At 52.6% G+C, this 18,933-nt stretch overlaps 1 protein-coding gene across 3 annotated transcripts in view; it reads left to right on the top strand.

Moving 5' to 3' along the window:
• The window catches only part of PLA2G6 (phospholipase A2 group VI), a 43,462-nt gene that overhangs the window by 1,520 nt on the left and 23,009 nt on the right, over positions 1-18,933 (top strand). For all 3 annotated transcript variants that reach the window (XM_008144631.2, XM_028150008.2, XM_054719511.1), the window contains exons 2-3: positions 6,472-6,725; positions 18,599-18,814. In XM_008144631.2, coding sequence (XP_008142853.1) covers positions 6,517-6,725; positions 18,599-18,814 — 425 coding nt within the window. In that variant the 5' untranslated portion in view covers positions 6,472-6,516. The remainder of the gene's footprint in view (positions 1-6,471; positions 6,726-18,598; positions 18,815-18,933) is intronic.

Below are 18,933 nucleotides of genomic sequence, written 5' to 3'. Positions count from 1 at the left end.
GCAGGAGCGGGAGGAGGAGTTGAAATCGTGTGTGTGTGTGTGTGTGTGTGTGTGTGTGTGTGCGCGCTCACACATTGCTCTAGTGAAGGAGCACCTAATCAGCATTTAAACCTTCGTATGTGTTTTGCCTGTTTATCTTCTTTCTGGTTTATAGCCCTCTAACATATAAGTTCTAGGAGGGCAGGGATTTTGTTTTGTTCGTTCATGTATTCCCAGCAGTTAGAACTATGCCTGCCCTGTAATAGGTCTTCAATAAATCTCTGTAGAGTGAGTCATAAAGGGGCCACGCCATCAGCCCAAAGATCTCTGAGTGACTGGTGTGTCCGGCCCAGCTCCAGCAGCGCTGGTCTGGTCCAGCTGGGCCGAGTGAATGGGAGAGACACCTTTTCCTTTTTGGAAAGAGCCTTTTGCTCTGACTCATATGAATGGCAGTGCGTTTGTAAGACGGGGGCCTCAGCTTTGGGAGTACAAGAGTCTGAAAGTCAGGCCTGGCTCAGCCATCGCCCAGTCAGGCTTGCTCCCGAGCGAGTCTGAGGCGTATGAGCCGGGGCTCTGGGTTCCAACGATTTCGGTTCAGATCTGGCAAGTTACATACCCTCCTGTGCCGCCGTTTCCTGGGTGTAATATGGCAGAGTGTGCCTTCTTTGATGAGTGTCTTGAGGATGAAATATGATAATTACCTACAAGATGTGGTGAGGCACCTGGTACTCAGGGGTGCTGGGTGAGCGTAGCAGTGGTGTTGGGGTGTAGGTGATGGGCGCGAGCTCTTCCGCATTCGTCACTCGCTTAGGCAAGAGGGACGAGCTGGGGTCAGGGTGAACGTTCGGAGGGACGTTTTGTCTTAGAGGCAGCCTTGGAGGTCCAGAGGCTCAGATGGGAGGTGGAGATGGCATTTGACTTGACCCCCACTCTCATCTAGTCTTTCCTCACGCACCAGTTGAGTGCCTACTGTGTGCAGGCCCTCCGCCTAGTGCTGTTCAGGAGTCTAAGGAAGAAGGCATGAGTCCAGCTGCAGGCAGCACCTCCCATCTCCTCTCCCTGGGCATCGGTTTCCCGTATTCCCCCAATTGCACTTCCCCTCTTGAACGGGCATTTGTGAGCTTCAAGGCAGCCAGCAGAAAGAATTCCCTGCCAGCTGGAAAGCATGGTGGCTGTGGGGACATGCGCTCACGTGCCGAGGTGCACGAAGGGAGTCCGCAGTGGCCAGGGGGCCGGTGCTCGGATCAGACCCCGTGTTCTCAGCCCGTCCTGCCAAGGTGGACTGGGGGAGACATCGGCTGCACAGGAGGGTGTCGCTGTCCCGTGGCCATTGCTCCGATCATGGGACATCCTGTCGTAAGCAGTGGCTCAGGAGGCCTGATTTCCAGCGGGAGCAGTTCTGCGTGTGTTCCCAGGGTCCCCACGTGGCCAGTCCCGTGAGGTCAGCTTCCTGGCCTGGCTGCCTGAGGATCCTGTTACGCACCTCCCAGCGGCCGTCCTGCCCTCTGGCCAGGCTTCTCCAAGAAGGAGGCAGAGGCTGTGAGAGTTTCCGCCTTGGAGTGAGAGCTCAGCTGGTGTCTGTAAAGCTGAGCTTTCCAGACCCAAGCGCAGTGTCACTCCTGGGGCCGCGCAGGAGCCCCAGCAAGGTTTCCCTGGCGCAGGGTCAGGGTCGAGCGCCCCTGAGCCTTTCTTGGAGATGCTGCCGCTCCGAGTGGGTGGGGACTAGGGTGTGTGGTCCGTTACCACCTGCGGGAGTTGGATGGAGCGCCTCAGAGGTGCGGCCTGTGGGCCTCCAGCTGGCTCATTCACTAGTTCTCCCTCGTTCATTCACCAGACGTGTTAGGTGCTTTGATAAATAAAAAGGGGGCAGGTGGCAGCCCAAACCCACAGGTACACCCCCATAATTGCAGGGTACGGACGGCAGTGTGTGTGCGCTGGGCGGTGGGGGTACAGAGGCAGGAGCAGGGGCACCGGGGGCTGAGAGCAGGGGAGACACAGGGCGTGGTTCTTAGAAGAGGTGGCACATGAGCCCCGCCTTGAAGGACAAGAGGGATAAGAGGGATTATTCATTTGTCTAACAGTCCTTTTTGAGAGCATCCTCTGAGACAGAAGATAGGTGTGGGGCGGGGCGTGGGGGAGGGAGGGTGCAGCGACACAGGCCCGAGTGACTTGCTCCGGGAAGCTGCGGTGGGCAGCGTGGCTGGAGCTGCAGTGCAGGCAGCGGGCTGGAGGGTGGGCCGGGCCAGCCCACGCGGCTGCTCACATCCTTTCTCTGGAGGGTGATGGGGAGCCCCTCACGGGGGTCTGATTTGCACAGAGGGGTGTAAGCTGGGTGGGTGGACCAGGCCCTCAGGGTGCGTATGTACAGAAAGGGCTGTGGGGAAGCTGGGAGGGAGTGTGGCAGGAGGGGCAGATAGGTCCAGGGCCCTGAGGGTTCTCAGGGTGCAGCTGGGCCTTGAAGGAGGAGCAGAGGCTCTGGCAGGAATTGGGGGGGGGGGGGGGGCATTCCAGGAGGGACAGGCCAGGAGGTGTCCCTTCACTCTGGGAGAGCTGTTTCACCATGAGCTCCCCATCCTCTGCCACACCGATGGAGCCCACTTCGCAGGGTGGCGGTGGTCAAGGCTGGCATGGCCGGTGCTGGACAAACAGCGCCGTGGTGACCAGTATCCATGCTGGCAGCAGCAGGAGTCGTAGCCCCTCCTCTGTGCCACCTGGACGAGCGACGATGCTCCTTCCAGATGGGCTCCAGTCCCCAGGCTTTCCCACACGTTCTCTGGCTCCGTCTGCTGGGAGCACCTCTACCCCGTCCCCAACTTCAGGGTACAGCTCAAGAGCCACCTCCTCTAGCCGTTCTTCCCGACACTTTCCCCACAAGGGACTGTGTACTTGTTTAGACAGGGACTGGGCGTGGGGTCCCCCGTGACTACTCACTTTGTGAACCCCTTCCAGGAAGTTCACCCAAGATTCTGCCTGTTGGTTCCAGTCGCCTCTGATCCCAGTGAGAGCTTTTTGTTTGTTTTTCTGGTGGACATCAACACGTGCTTCTTAAATTGCTCTTTGAACACCCACAATTTAAGGCCTCTCGGGGCCTCAGTTTCTTTATCTCCGAAATGGGGATAACATTGCTTGCCCTTCCTGCCTTACAATTCCTCCAGGGGCGCCTCACCCCAGCAGCCACTGTCATTCTTCCCTGAAGGACCTGAGCAGGCAAGCTGGGCCTGTGCCAGGGGCCGGGGGAGCAACACAGAACAGGCCAAAACAGCCAGCCACACTCCAGGGGACGCAAAACCCCCGCCTGGCGGCTGCCTGGAGTGGAGTCAGAACTGTTGCCATCACTGTCACCACGAAGCTCTTGTTCGTGTCGTACCCTCGTGGCGTTTGGGGGCTGCTTGCAGCAGCTTCAGGTGCCCAGCAGGGTACGGCCCTGTCAGGTGACCTGGCCCCACCCAGGTGCAGAGAGCAAGCCCAGGTGAGGATGAGAACAGATGTCAGCAAGTGAAAGCAAATGCTGACACCATGGGGAGGTCAAAGGGCAAGCAGCTGTGAGAGCGAGAGGAAGAGAGGGGTGACAAGGCTGTGCAGGGGAGCGGTGGCTGGGAGGGACCTTACAGGTTGGGAACGGCAGCAGCCGGCTCCCCGGCCCAGCGTCCTCCTCCTGCAGCTGCGCTGGAAAAACCCCTGCGTCTGAGGTCAGAGGCGGTGGGGGCAGAGGGGGGCGGGAGGGGGTGACAGGCACGCGCTGAGCCGGGACGCAGGCCTGCGCTGTCCATGCCACACTCGCCACTTTCCCTGCTGGCCTGTTATGATTGTTCCAGGATGTGGCGCGGTGGTTTTCATTTCCTCTCTTCCACCTCGTGATAACAACGGCCACTGTGTGTGTGCCCGGCGTGTCCTGGCCACTGTCCCCACATTGTGTCATTCCATCCTCTTGCCCAGCCGGAGGCGGGAGGAGGGCAGGTGTGTCCTTTCAGCGGTCAGGCTGCTGTCTGTGGGAGGCACCCCTCACGGCGGGACCCGGAGGGCGTGTCTCCTCTTGGGCGGGGTACCTTCCTTCATCCAGCTGGACCCCTTAACCTGCGAGGGCTCCCTGCTGATGCTCCTGGCTTCCCCATTCCTGCGAGCACCATTCCCAGGGCAGCCAGCCGCCCCCTGGAAGCCTCCTGCCACCTCCCTAAGCCATGCCTGGCCCCCACGGGCCCCATCTCCCCTATACTCCCACTTGCTTTTTCAAAATGGAATTTATTGGGGCGACATTGGTTCACAAAACCACACAGGTGTCTATTGTACAGCTCAACAAAACACACCGCGTCGTGCGCCCATCGCCCAAAGCAAAGTCTCTTCCATCCCCATCTGTCCCCCCTTTGCAACCTCTACCTACTCCCATCCCCATTCCCCTCCGGCTACCACCACACCTACGGTACTTTTCTTTAAAAAATGGAATAATTTCCCATACCATTTGGAAAATAGGGAAAAGAAAAAAATTGCCCATAAAACCTATACTCTTCTCTACCCTTAGTATTTTGGTATGTTTTCTATCAGTCTGTTTCTCTCTTTTTTTGCTGTGCATAATTTTTACTCCATTAAATTACGTAAATTATGTTTTAACAAACGTCCTGTGGGCCAAGCTTAGCGCTAGGGGTGAGTGTACAGAGGGGTAGCACCTGCCTTTAAGGAGCTCAGACTCCAGAGCCCGCCCATCTAGCTGTGTGACCTTGGGCGTGTCACTTTACCTCTCTGTTCTTTGATCTTCTCACGTGTGAAATGAGGACTACAGTGGTAACAATTGTGTAGGTGGGGGTGCGGACGTGCTGGCTAATAGGTGTAAGCTCTTGGCACAGGCCTTCGGTGAGGCCCGTGAGTGTCTGGTGTGAGTAGTAGTAGGAATTGTGCAGGAGGATCAAAGGCGAGGATATTTCAGATAGACAGGTCAACGCAGACAGGCAAGGAGGTGTGAAACAGCATTGCTTTCTGGAATTGTGCGTGGTTTGGAGCTGATGGTGGGACTCCAGGGGAGAGGCTGCAGGGGGTGGGAGGCAGGGGTGGGGAGGGGCTCTCCAGGCTGTGCTTGTGGCCCACGAACAGCACGGTGCGTCATGGACTCGATGCCACTGAGCCTGTCACAGAAGGCCACGTGCTTGTCCCGCATTGTTGGTGAGGCTGGGATTTGAACGCAGTTTTGCTCCAGAGCTGAGCTGTGTGCTCAGTGCACCTGCCTCCTGTGGTTTTGTGAGAATGACATGAGACTGACGTGACGTGTTTAGCTTCGGGCCTACTACCTAGTAGGTGCTCAATAAACGCCTCTGATGTAATTATTATTGACTCGTATTCTCTGCTTAGCTAATTAAATGAGGCCTTTTGTTGTTCCTGTTATCCCTGAAGTTGATTTTCTCCTCAGCACACAGCCAGGGTGTGACTAGTGTCCACCCGCCTGCCCACACCTCCACCCTCTGTCCTCGGGTCTGACACACCCTTTTGGCAGGTGTGTGCCGCACAGAGACAGGGTGGTCTCTGGCTCATTGTCACCTGACTTCGGTGACACTCACTCAGGAAGGCAGTGTGCTTTCTGGGTGCACTGAGGAACCCAGGAAATAGCAAGACATCTAATTCTGTCATCCATGCCCGGCCGGCGTGGCTCAGTGATTGAGCGTCAGTCTATGAACCAGGAGGTCAGGGTTCAATTCCCAGTCAGGGCACATGCCCGGGTTGTGGGCTCGATCCCCTGAGGGAGGCGTGCAGGAGGCAGCCGATTAATGATTCTCTCATCATTGATGTTCCTATCTCTCTCCCCCTCTCCCTTCTTCTCTGAAATTAATAAAAATATATTTTTAAAAATACAATCATTCTATCATCCAAACAGGATAATTTAACAGCAGAAACTGTGACCCCACGAACATGAAACGTGAAACGTCCACCCAAATAGGCGGTCACTCTTTCTGAGTCTGTTCATTCCTCTTCATTTCCGGGAGCTCCTTGGGAAACCAGGGTGGCAGGTGTTAAAGGTGTCAGACACGTACTTACCGTTCCCTCCCCTGGGAGTGTGAGCCCCCCTGGTCCTGTGGTTTCTGGTAGAGCGGGGTCACTGGTTTGTTTGTGGAATTGAAAGGACCCTGCCAAGCTCTTCGAGTACCAAAAAGTTGACTCTCCCCCTTCCCCACGTAAGGAGAGCCGCTCCATTGGCCCAGGGCAGGGCCGCCCGTGTGTGCATTCCTTGGATCCGCACGGCTCCATACCACAGATGAGCAAACTGAGTCTCTGCTGGGACACTGGGTCCGGTCGCCTGTGCCGGTGGCAGCTCTGTTACTCCCACAAGGCCTCTTCCCTCCCACTCAGTGCCATTCTCTCTCCCTTCCTTGTCAGCTCCCTCCAGGCCCAGAATCAGGGGGACCACGCTGGTGGGGAGCCACCTGGGCACCTGGGCAGGAAACTGCTGTCCTTGGTGAGGTGGGCCTGGGACACTGAGCCCCGCTAACCAGAGACCCCGTTTTCTTGCAGACGGAGGGGGAAGGCAGCAGGGCCCCCCCACCGGCCCCGCAGAAGATGCAGTTCTTCGGCCGCCTGGTTAACACCCTCAGCAGCGTCACCAGCTTGTTCTCTAACCCGTTCCGGGTGAAGGAGGTGTCTCTGGCCGACTACACCTCGAGCGGCCGGATTCGGGAGGAAGGGCAGCTGATTCTGTTCCACCACGTTCCCAGTCGCACCTGGGACTGCATCCTGGTCAACCCCAGGAACTCACAGAGCGCCTTCCGGTGGGTGAGCTCTGCTGTGACACACACATCTTTCCTTTGACTCCCCCAGGTCCCTGGCTTTGGGGCTACATCTGAGGGGTCAGGAGAGGGCTGGGAGAGGGAGCCGCTCTTCAGCGGAGGGAGGGGCTTCCTAGACTTCATCAGGGTCCCGGAGCAGGGGCATGGGGGGCAGAAGACTGGGCTGTTCCCTGCCGTGGGGCTTGACCCGTGCAGACAGAGAGGCTAGGTCGGGTAAGGCCCAGGGTCACCTGCAGCCCTGGGTCTTTAAAGGCATGACAGTCTCCAGGGCTGGCCTAGTTTGGTTCAGGAGAGCTTGTAAGAGGTAGATAGCTGTCACTTCTCAGGGCACGTTGGGTCGGCCATGGGCTAGAAGGAAGGGGTCAGAGCCAGCTGCAGGGCTGTTAGGAAAAGGGGAGAGGAGTGGCCAATGACCTAAAATGCACGGTCCAGAGGAGCGTGGGTTCCTGCAGGCTGGCATTGAGTTGGCTCGTACCAACAGCCCCCTTTCCGTTTATTTATTCCTCTTGCCACCCCGTCCTCCATCCATCCAGTCACCGTGCTCCGAGCACCTCGTGTCTCTGGAGGTGACAAAACGCGCTCTGTGCTTCCAAGGAACGCGCAGTCCTTGGGGGAGGCACCTGCAGACCAGGCAATACTACGTGAGGGGCCCACGGAACAGGGGGACTCAAGGAGGCACCACTTCCTGGTGGGCTCCTCTGTGTGGGAGAATGAGTAGGAGTGTGTCAGGCAGAACAGAATGGATAAGGTTGTTCCAGACGTGGGAGGCTCGGAGGGGGGACCTGCAGGCAGAAGGCTCTGGCTGGATCCTAGGTGCACCCAGCGCCTTGGTGAGAAGGGAACCTCGGGGTCATTCTGAGTAAGCAGGCGTGGCAGCAAGAGTCTCAGGAAGTGGCAGCTGGGGGTCAGGGTCCAGCCGCCAGGAGAAGAGCAAGGCAAGGTATCGGCCCCAGCCAATCAGGTGAGAATTCAGGGCCTGGCTCCACGGGGAAACTGAGGCAGAGGCACCCTAGTGGGCGGGTGGGCAAGAATACAGCTCAGTGGCCAGTCCAGACATAGTTTAAACGAAGCAGGACTAGTCGGAGCTCTGGCTGCCCTTCCCCAGGCCTGCAGCTGAGGGCTGCTGTCCGGGAAGCACAGCTGACCAGGGCAGTGTGTCCACTCCTTGGAGGGCCACTCATCCTTACTTTTTTTTTTTTTTATCCTCACCCGAGGATATGCTTTTATTGATTTTAGAGAGAGAGGGAGAGACGACAATGTGAGAGAAACACTGATCTGTTGCCTCCCATACACGCCCCGATCAGGAGTCGAACTCGCAACCTTTTGGTAATGGGATGACACTCCAACCAACTGAGCCACCAGGCCAGGGCCATCCTTGCTTTTGAGGTGCCCTGCCCCGGGGGCTCCACACCCTCCACGTGCAAATCATCACCGAGTCCTGTGAGTTGTAAGTATCCATTGACAGGATTCCAGCTTTGCCTGGGGAAGCTTGAGCCCCGCTCTGGGCAGACTTCCATCTCACAGGTTAAACCCTTTACCAGCAGTTTATTAACTACACCTGTACTGTGCACCTTCTCGCCAACATACTTTCACATACGGTGCATTAGCGCCTCCTCCAGCGACCTGTGGAGGGAAGCGAGGAAGCAGCGTCTCCTTGTGTGGGTGAGAAAACCGAGGCTCAGGAATGAGCAGGGATGCTCCAGGTTACGCAGGAAGCAGCGAAGAAGCCGAATCTTTGCGTCACCCGGTTCCGAATCCATTTCTCTTCGTGTGCGGCTGTTCCCATGTGTTCAGGCAGCACAAAGAGCAGTAGTGGGTGGGGTTTCAAGCTAAGCTCATATCTCTTCTTGGAATTCCTGACATTCCTCACTTGGCTCTGGCGTCTGTTTTTGTTCTCCTCTCTAACCTGCTCCCATCCAAGCATTTCCGTGTCAGCAAAGGGCATCACCATCCATCGACATGATTGCGCAATCCAGACACCCAGGGGTGATCCTGATTCCTCCGCCTCCCACAGCCCCAGGTCTGGGTCCTTAACAAATTCTGTTGGCTTTCCTCCCACGTATATCCCGAGTCTGCTTCTCTGTCAGTTACACTTAGGTCGGGCTTGAGTGACAGGAAGCCCAACATGGTAGTGGGGAAACAGGATAGAATTTCCGTTTTCTCCTAAGTGACAGCCATGGCAGAAAGGGCTGGTGTGGCAGCCCCGCTCCTCAAAGTCCTCAGCGGCCCAGGCTCCTGCTGTCTTGTTGCTCCACCACGTGTGGCTTCCATTCTCTAGATCAGGGGTCCTCAAACTTTTTAAACAGGGGGCCAGTTCACTGTCCCTCAGACCGTTGGAGGGCTGGACTATAGTTTAAAAAAAAAACTATGAACAAATTCCTATGCACACTGCACATGTCTTATTTTGAAGTAAAAAAACAAAACGGCAAAAACACCCACATGTGGCCCATGGGCCGTAGTTTGAGGATGCCTGCTCTAGATCACCGCATGGCCCAGATGGCCACGTTAGATCAGCTGTCACAGCCACCTTTCCAGCCAGCAGGAAGGCGGAAGGGCACTCTCTTTAGGAACGCTTCTTGGAAAGTTGCACACATGCCTTCCACCTAAATGCCTTTGGCCAGGAATTAGTCACAAGGAGGCTGCATTCCAGTCACATTCTAATCCAAAATCAGAGTCCTGTTACTCTCCATTTTGCTGCTGGTCTCTTTTCAGGCCATGGTGATTGTGTACCTGGACTCCTTGCTCCCTGCCTCCTGGGATGTTGCTCTGTCTGCGTCTTTTTAAAAAAATATATATTTTTTATTGATTTCAGAGAGGAAGGGAAGGGAGACAGAGATAGAAACATCAGTGATGAGAATCATTGATTGCCTGCCCCCCACTGGGGATCAAGCCCACAACCTGAGCATGTGCCCTGACCGGGAATCGAACTGTGACCTCCTGGTTCATTGATTGATGCTTAACCACTGAGCTGTGCTGGCCGGGCGCTCTGTCTGCAGTCTTGCTCTCCTCTCAGAATCATCTTAGAGGGCAAATCTGATTACCCACTCCCCTGATTGACTCTTCAAGGGCTGCCATGTCCTTAGCATATCAGCTGATGAGCATGGCTTGAAAGGGCCCCTCCTAGGGCCTTGCCTCTCCCTCTGGTCCCATCTCTGGCCTCCCTGTGCTCCTGGCCTTTGCCCAGACTCTTACCTCTGCCTAGAATACTCGCCCTTCTTTGCTGGCCGCACTTCTTGCCCTCTCCTGGCTTTCAGGCTAGAGTAGGTGCTGCTGTGTGTCCCACTGGAATCCCATCCCTGCGCCCAGTGGACTGCCTGCCTGGGGACCACAGACCCTGAGTGGGTAGAGGCTGGATCTGTCTTATTCATCCTGGCGTGACTCCCTAGCACATGTCAGGTTTGTGAGATGAGTGTGAAATATTCATTCAGCTTTAACAGTATTCATCACGGGCCACTGTGTGCCAGGTCCTTTGTCAGGGCTGGAGGGGGTGAGCTGGGAAGCGTGAGTGGATGGTCGGAGAGTGGGGTGCTGGAGCGGAGGTTCTTATGAAGAGTTGCTGACATGTTAGTGCTGGGCCTGGGGTGTGCCTGGGAGTGAGGGGCTCCCTGCTGCTCTGACACCCTGCGGTGTATAGAGAGAAGGCTCAGTACAGCAGACACCCTTTTCAGGGGCTGAGACTCGGTCCTTTGTAAAATTTATTTTATTTTTTAAACTTTAAAAAAAAAATTGATTTCAGAGAGGAAGGGAGGAGGAGATAGAAACATCAGTGATGAGAATCATCTATCGGCTGCCTCCTGCACACCCCCTACTGGACATAGAGCCCGCAACCGGAATCAAACCTTACTTTGGTTCCTGGGCTGATGCTCGACCACTGAGCCACACCGTGCTGGGTGAGCCTCTGTTCTTCACAGGTCTCCTCCTTTACTTGCCGGGGGGGGCGGGGGGGGGCTTTGAACTGCAGGAAGGTGAGAGAGAGATGTCAGAGTCCTGCTCCCAGCCTGGCCCAGGTGGAGGTGTCCCTGCAGTCCTGTAGCTGCTGGTAGCTGGCAGACATAGCTTTAGGGTGATGAAGGGAGTCAGGGTCTTGGGAGTCCCCAGGTTTTGTTGCCTAAGGCCTGTGAGTCCCACAACCCCCCTGCTGGCTGGAGAGATTGGACCCTGGCTGCTGCAGGTGGCAGCAGCTGCAATAATGGCGTCTGTGGTTTATTAGCGCGTCCCATGTGAGAGGACTCGGCTCAGTGTTAACCCCCTCCATCCTCACAGCAGTCCCAGCGGTGGGGGTTGTGACGCTGTCTTACCGAGGAGGAAACGCAGCTCAGAGAAGTTAAGTGACCTGCCCAAGGTCACCTAGCTGGTCAGCAGCAAAATGGGATTCAGACCCAGGCACTCTGCCTCCAGAGCCCACCTCCTCCTTTCCTTTCACCAGAGCCACCTGGCAGGGTGGCGAACTGGGCGGGGCTCAGCTCACCTGGGCCCATCCTGGGCCCCGGCCTGACATATGGTCCAGGGCCCTGGCTCTTCTGCTGTGAGCCCCGGGCGGTCGCTGGTCGCATTGCTGTGTACGTTGTGATAACGTCCACACTTGTGTTCCTGGTACGAATTAATCATTGACTGCTGACATTGACTGTGGCATATGCTATTTGCTGAGACCTGCCGCCCTCACCGGCATCCCAGCAGAAGCAGGCCTCTCACTTCAAGGCGTGTGCGACACGTGACCTCCGCTTCGCAGGAGGGCGCTGACCCTCGGGACCGCTGCACTTCTGCGCCTGGACTTGGCTGTGCAGCTGCCTGTCAGAAACCTCCTCCCATCCCTTCCGTGGACTCTACTTCTTACTGCTTCGACACCACGGCCATCCTCACAATCACACCTTGCACGTGCTCTCCGCTTTCCTGTTGCTCTCTCTCTCCGTTATGTTTGCTGGGCACAACCCCGACAGGCGTTCATTCCCGTTCTCTCCACCATGGCTGAAGGAACACCCCTTCCACACCCACTGGTCCCACCTCAAGTCATGACATTAGCTCCAAGTGACCTGCCATCCTGTTGGCAGCCCTCCTGGACGGCATGCCTGTCCTCTCCTCTACCTCCAGCCCCTCCTCATGCTCACCTCCCGGATGGCCTGGCATCTGTCTCACTGAGGAAGTAAGCACCCGGAAGAGAAGTGCCATAAGCTCCCTACACCGCGTCTACCCAGGCTGCACCCCTGTGCTGGGCCTTCCTTGTTTGTTCTGGCTGGACATGCATCACTCATGGGTCTCATTGAAGCCACCCCCATCATCTTTCCTCTCCTACACAGTTCCCCCTCTTTCCCGGATATTTTCCATTGCCATACAAATGCGCTTTAAAGAACCTCTTTCTCGACTCTACTTTCCCCACAGGCACTTCTTATACATATTTATGAGACATGCTGTGCCATAATTTTCCTTTTAAGAAATACTCTAATCAGTTTTTGGTGTCAGCTTTATGCTAGACTTATAAAAAGAGTTGATAAGTAATCCTCCCATTTTCTGAACATTGTTTAAGACTGATATTTCTTTTTTTAAACATCTAGAAGAATTCACGAGTGAAGCCATCTGAGCTTGGAGATTTTGTGGGAAGTTTTTAAAATATAGTATGTATTCACTTTCTTTTGTATATTTTTATTGATTTCAGAGAGGAAGGGAGAGGGAGAGAGAGATTGAAACATCAGTGATGAGAGAGAATCATCCATTGGCTGCCTCCTGCACACCCCCTGCTGGGATTGAGCCCACAATCTGGGCCCTTGACCAGAATCAAACCTGGGAGCCTTCCGTCCTCAGGCTGACACTCTATCCACTTAAGCCAAAACGGCTAGGACTGTATTCAATTTCTTTAACAGATATAGATTTTCTCTTTCTCTTTACCAGATTTTCTCTTTCTTCTTGTGTCAGTTTTGCTATGCTGTGTTTTCAAGAAATTTGTCCACTTTAAGTTGTCAAATTCATTGACATAAAGTTGTTCATAATATCCTGTTTTCTTTTTAATATCTGAAGGCTCTGAAGAGATGGTACTTTGTATTTTCTCTATTTCTTGTTCAGATTTGTTAGGGGTTTGTTGCTTTTTAAAATATATATATTTTTTTATTGATTTCAGAGAAGAAGGGAGAAGGAAAGAGAAATAGGAATATCATTGATGAGAGAGAACTACTGATTGGCTGCCTCCTGCACGTGCCAAACTGGGGATTGAGGCTGCAACCTGGGCATGTGCCCTGACCAGGAATCGAACCGTGACCTCCTTGTTTATAGCTGGGCTAGTTTTACCTTTTAATCATGCAGCGTGTAGTTGCAGGAGTCTGACTTTTTTTCCCCACTTACTATAATGCTTTTGCAATTCATGCTTGTTTTCTAATTATTCCATTTCCCCTCTCAGTTAGCTTGGAAGTTATACACTCTATTATCTTTTCGTGATAACTGTTAAGAGACAGTTCTCTCTGGGTGTCTTGTGTTTCTGCACATCTTGTGAACAGAGACGCTGGTTACCTTTGCTCGGGCTGTCTGTACAAGGATGTCTGCAGGGAACAGCCTTGGAAGGCAGAGAGAGGGTCTCTCTCCAGAGCAGAGGGCCGGCTTGCCTGCTCTCCTGTGTAATAAAGACAGTATCTTCCTCCAGAGCAAAGCTTAAACAGATTTGCTTATTGACAATTACAGAAGATTCAAGTTCCCTGCACTCAGGGTTTCTCTCCTCTGATGCAACATGAGCAGGTGTCACCTGACCCTCTTCATGTCACCCTGTGGGAACTGGATCCCAGGGAATTGGCACAAATGCTGATACTCTGGCTACTGCTGTTGCTGTGAGTAATAAATTGCCCTTTGTCTTTGATCCAGGAATCTTGTGTCTCCTGCCAGCATCCATGAAACTGTGTCAGGCTAACTTGTTAGTTTGCAACTAGGGCAAAATCTGAAACCTTCCACAGTTCTTGATAGAGCCCTAGAGATTGTAACACACATCCTTGGGCTTACTGAAGTATAATTGGTACTCTAGAATCTTCCAGAACAATAAATGGGCCTTGGAACCCTTTACTGCATTTATCCCCCTCCAGGCTTCTATGCCATGTACTTTTTTTTCTTATTAATACTTTTATTTTAAGCACAATAAGACATTATATTGTCAATATTCATTTAGATTTGCCTATAAATATACCATTTTCATTTTTCCCCCAGCATCTTTATTGTTGATCATTCACCTGGGATAAGGTTCCTTCTACTTCATGAAAATAATTTTATATTTCCTTTTGTGTAGGTCTGCTAATGACAGTGTCTCTCTCTCTCTCTTTCTGACTAATGAAATGTTTTTGTTTTTTTAAATATTTTTATTGATTTCAGAGAGGAAGGGAGAGTGGGAAAGAGATAGAAACAATGATGAGAATCACTGACTGGCTGCCTCCTGCACACCCCACACTGGGGATTGAGCCCGCTACCCGGGCATGTGCCTTGACAGGGAATTGAACCATGACCTCCTGGTTCATAGGTCAACAACGCTCAACCCTTGAGCCAAGCCAGCCAGGCTGACTGGTGAAATGTTTTAATTTCAACTTCATACTTGTAGGTTCTGTGTTTGTCTGCTTTCTGGCCATAGAATTCTCTTTGGTGTTTATTTTCTTACAGCTCTTTCAGGATGTCGTTCCATTGTCTCTGGCTTCCATTGTTGAGAAGCCAGCTCTCAGTGTACTGGTTGTCCTTTGAAGATGACCTTCTTCTCTGCTATTTTTAATATTTTCTCTTTGCATTTTGTTTTCAGCAGTTGTAGTAGGATACATGTGTCAGTTATGCTATGTTACAGTATGTTCGCCAATATATGTCATTCTCCGGTATTGCTATGTAACAAACTACTCCAAAATGTAGTGGTTGAAAACAGTCTCAATTATTTAGCTCACAAATCTGTAATTTGATGGAGCTCAGTGGGAAAGGCTCAGTTCTAGTCTACACAGCACCAGCTGGGGTGGCTTGACTGCAGGATCCACGGTTAAAATGACTCACCCACAGTTGGCCAAGTTGGTACTGGCTGTTGGCTGGGAGCTCATCCAGGGCCGAGGGTCCAGGACCTACAGTCACCTCCATGGGTGCTCAGCTTCCCTAGGGCATGATGGCTGGATCCCAGGAGAAAAGAGGTAGAAGCTTCCAGTCCCTTGAGACCTTGGTCCAGAAACTAGGACAGTACCACTTCCGCCATATCCTAGTAGTAAAGCAGTTACAGCGCCAGATTAAAGCGTAAAGAGACAAATTCCCTCCCAGTGGGAGGAGTGTCAAAGAACTTGAATCCATGTTCTAAACCTCTACAGAGTCCTTAAGTGTAGACTTCCTCTTCTCTTTCTCCTTCTTCCCCTTCCTTCTTCTGCTTTTCTTTTTGGTGGAGGGGGCTCAGAAGGTATTTTAAATCAGTGTTTTTCATCAATTTTGGAAAGTTCACAGTTGTTAACTCTTCACATATGGCTTCTGTCCAACTCTCTCCTGTTTTTGTGGCTCTACTTGTAATGTATGTTAGGTCTTCTCACTATATATTCTATATCTTTTATCTACTTTCCTGTATTTTCCCATCTTCTGTCTCTCCATGCTTTATTCTGTTCAATCTTTTCTGACCTATTTCCTATCCACAAATTTTATCTCAGCATTGTCTAATTTGCTATTATACCTAGCCATTTTCTTCATTTTGACAATTGCATTTTAAAAATTTTATAATTTCCACTTGGTTATTTTTTTTTTATAGTTTAAAGTTCTTGGCCAAAATTGTAAGTCTTCTATTTTATCCTCTTGAATATTGTCCCAGTTGTTTTAAAGTCTGTATCAGATAACTTTAATATTTGCAGCCTTTCGCGTATAGATCTGTTTCTGTTGGTTTTCTTTTCTATTGTCGTATCTCCTCGTGGGCCTGGCGAGTTCTGATTGTGCCGGACTTTGGATGCGCAACAATGCGTGTAGGAGTAATCTGAAGCCTAGTTTGATGTTTCCTTTATGTGTGTATCTCCCAGGTACCTGGGAGCACGCTCACTGGGGACCGCCTCAGTCCAGTTTCTGGAACGAGTTATTTGAGGCTGAGCCAGCCTGCCCTTGTGAAGGTTTTCAGGACCCCAACCCACAGCAAGAGGTGGTCACCAGGGCTCTGCCTGCAGACCCTGGCCTCCAGTCCCTGTCCCCGGAGCCTGTGAGGTTGTTGATGCTGCCGCGTGTCCCTCCAGCCTCTCGAGTAGCAGCAGCCTAATCAGCAGGCTCACGTCCTGGGTTTCCACAATCCCTGCCCGCCCAGCAGTTCTTCACTGTCTGACTAGGTATCCAGCGCCTCACGCAGATGCTTTGTATGTTTTGTCTGGCGTTTCTGGTTGTCCCCAGCCGGTGACCTGGTTCACATTACCTCTGCTACTAACGGAAGTGGAAGTCCTCAGAGAGACCCCGTTTCTTTTGGGCCGTCTCTGCCAGCATTGAAGAGCCGATTACACTTGCCCGTTAGGAGCCTTTAGTTGCACCCTCTGCGGAAAACTCCACATTGTCTGTATTTGCTGTCTCCAGCTCCTCACATCCCATTCGTTCTTAAACCCATGCTAGTGAGGCTTTGGTTCCCACACTCTTGTCAAGGTCACTCGTGCCTCAGTAATGCCAAACCCAGTGACCAATTCCAGTTGTCATTATACCTGACACCACAGCAGAATTTGACGTGGAGCACTCCAACATTGAGAGGCTGGTGAGATGAAGCGAAAACCAGCCACGGAGAATGAGGAGCGGCCTTTCCATATCCCCCTTTCCTACTTTGTTTTTCTATAGCACTTAAAAAATACACACACACACATATTGCTTTAGAGAGGAAGGGAGAGGGAGAGAGGGATAGAAACATCAATGATGAGAGAATCATTGATTGGCTGCCTCCTGCACACCCCACACTGGGGATGGAGCACACAACCCAGGCATGTGCCTGACTGGGAATTGAACCCATGACCTCTTGGTTCATAGGTCAGCACTCAACCACTGAACCACACCGGCATATGGCACTTTTTACCAGACAGTCTGTTTCTCATACTTCCTTATTTTGATTTCACCTTGCTCATTCTGTTGCCCTCCCCCATGAGAATGGGGGCTCTGGCAGGGCAGGGCTGTTGTCTGTTTTGTTCCTTCATTTACCCTCCATTTAGGACAGTGTCGAGCGCAGGTCAGCTGTCAGTAGGTATTTGCTAAGCGATCGCTCTCCCTGGGAAAGAAGAGCTGGCGCTGCCGAGCCCCCTCTCTGGCTCCACCCCGGCTGGGCCCTGCCCAGCCCCCTCTCTGGCTCCACCCTGGCTGGGCCCTGCCGAGCCCCCTCTCTGGCTCCACCCCGGCTGGGCCCTGGCCGGCTGCGGGGCTTGTGCAGGTGTGTGGGAAACGCCTGGTGTGCTGACAGCCCTGGTCAGAACGTCAGGCCACCCTCACGGACGGGAATTACTTCAGCTTTTAAAGTGTTTTTACGTCACTGTCTCGGCTGATCCTACAGCCCCTAGGTGAGGTAGGTGGGGCAGGTGCAATTAGGCTCATTTCTGAGAGGGCTCAGAGAGGAACGGACTTGTTTTAGGATAACAGCAGACCTGGGACTCACACTCTACTCTTTAAAAATGAACAATACTTTCCCCAGCTGGAGTGGCTCAGTTGCTTTAGCCTCGGTCGCCCTGCGTTCCAAAAGGTCACTGGTTCAATCAATTCCAGGTCAGGGCACATGCCTGGGTTGTGGGTTTGATCCCCAGACAGGAGCCTAGGGAAAAGAACTGATCCATGTTTCTCTCCACCCCCCGGCCCCGCCCACCTTCCTCTCTCTAAGCATGTCCTCAGGTGACATATATACACACACACTGAGTGGCCAGATTATTATGATCTCTGAACGCATAATAATCTTCCCACTCAGTGTGTGTGTGTGTGTGTGTGAGTGTGTGTATATATATATATATGCGTGTGTGTGTGTATGTGTATATATATACATATATACATATATGTGTGTATATATGTATATATATACACATACACACACACACATATATATATATTAGAGGCCTGGTGCATGAATTCGTGCATGGTCCAGCCAGCCTGGCCAGGGGGAGGGGACATGGGCGGTTGGCCAGCCTGCCTGCTGGTCGAACTCCTGGTCGAGGGGACAATTTGCATATTAGCCTTTTATTATATAGGATATACACTGAGTGGCCAGATTATTATGCGTTCAGAGATCATAATAATCTGGCCACTCAGTGTATATTCTTTTTAATGAACAAAACATTTTTCCTGATTGTAAAAATAATTTCAACTCATTGTACAGAAATGGATAAAGAAGAACGTTTAAGTTGTTATGCTATCACACATATTCTGACATTTCCTTTCAGTCTTTTAAATACAGTTTATATCACGTATCATACAAAATTTGTATCCTGCTTTTAAATTTAATATTATAAAGTGACTTTTCCCTGTTCTTTAAATATCTGACTTTCTCGGCTGCGTAACGTTCCACCACATAGATGTACACGATTTATATAACATTCTATTGCTGGACATTTGGGTTAAACAACATGTTGACTTCCCACTGTGTGGGAGGGGCTGGGCACTGGAGGCTGGGGCTGTCAGACGTGACAGTCAAATTAGAAAGCGGGTAAAATAAAATCTAAAAGCACCACATGATGGTACTTAAAAAAAGAGAGAGAAGGAAATATTTTCAAATAAAGTCCCAACTCCATTTAGGGGTGTGTGGGGTCGGCGGAGTCCGGCTGCAGCGGGTCAGTGTGCACCGGGAGGCAGCCAGTGTCCTGATGGTGAGGACCCACAGCTCCTGATTCCCGAGGCGGGTGGGCCGGGCGTCCTCCGGCTCATTCCTATCTCCCTCCTCGGTCCTGGCTCCGCAGACTCTTCCAGCTGGAGACGGAGGCCGAGGCCCTGGTGACCTTCCAGCAGTATTCCTCCCTGCTGCCGCCCTTCTACGAGAGCTCCGCCCACATCCTGCAGGTGGAGGTCCTGCAGCAGCTGACCGACCTCATCCGCAGCCACCCCAGCTGGTCGGTGGCCCACCTGGCGGTGGAGCTGGGCATCCGAGAGTGCTTCCATCACAGCCGCATCATCAGGTGGGCGGGGCCTTGCCGGGCGGGCAGCAGGGCTGGACCCTTGGGATGTGTGGCAGGATGGGGCCTCAGGGAATCTCCATCCTGCCTCCGTTCTCCGTAAACTCAAAGGTTGCCCAGAA

Source organism: Eptesicus fuscus, chromosome 7, assembly GCF_027574615.1.
Source record: "Eptesicus fuscus isolate TK198812 chromosome 7, DD_ASM_mEF_20220401, whole genome shotgun sequence".
NCBI lineage: Eukaryota > Metazoa > Chordata > Mammalia > Chiroptera > Vespertilionidae > Eptesicus > Eptesicus fuscus.
Note: the sequence above shows the minus strand (reverse complement) of the source record. Positions and strands in the feature narration are given on the sequence as shown.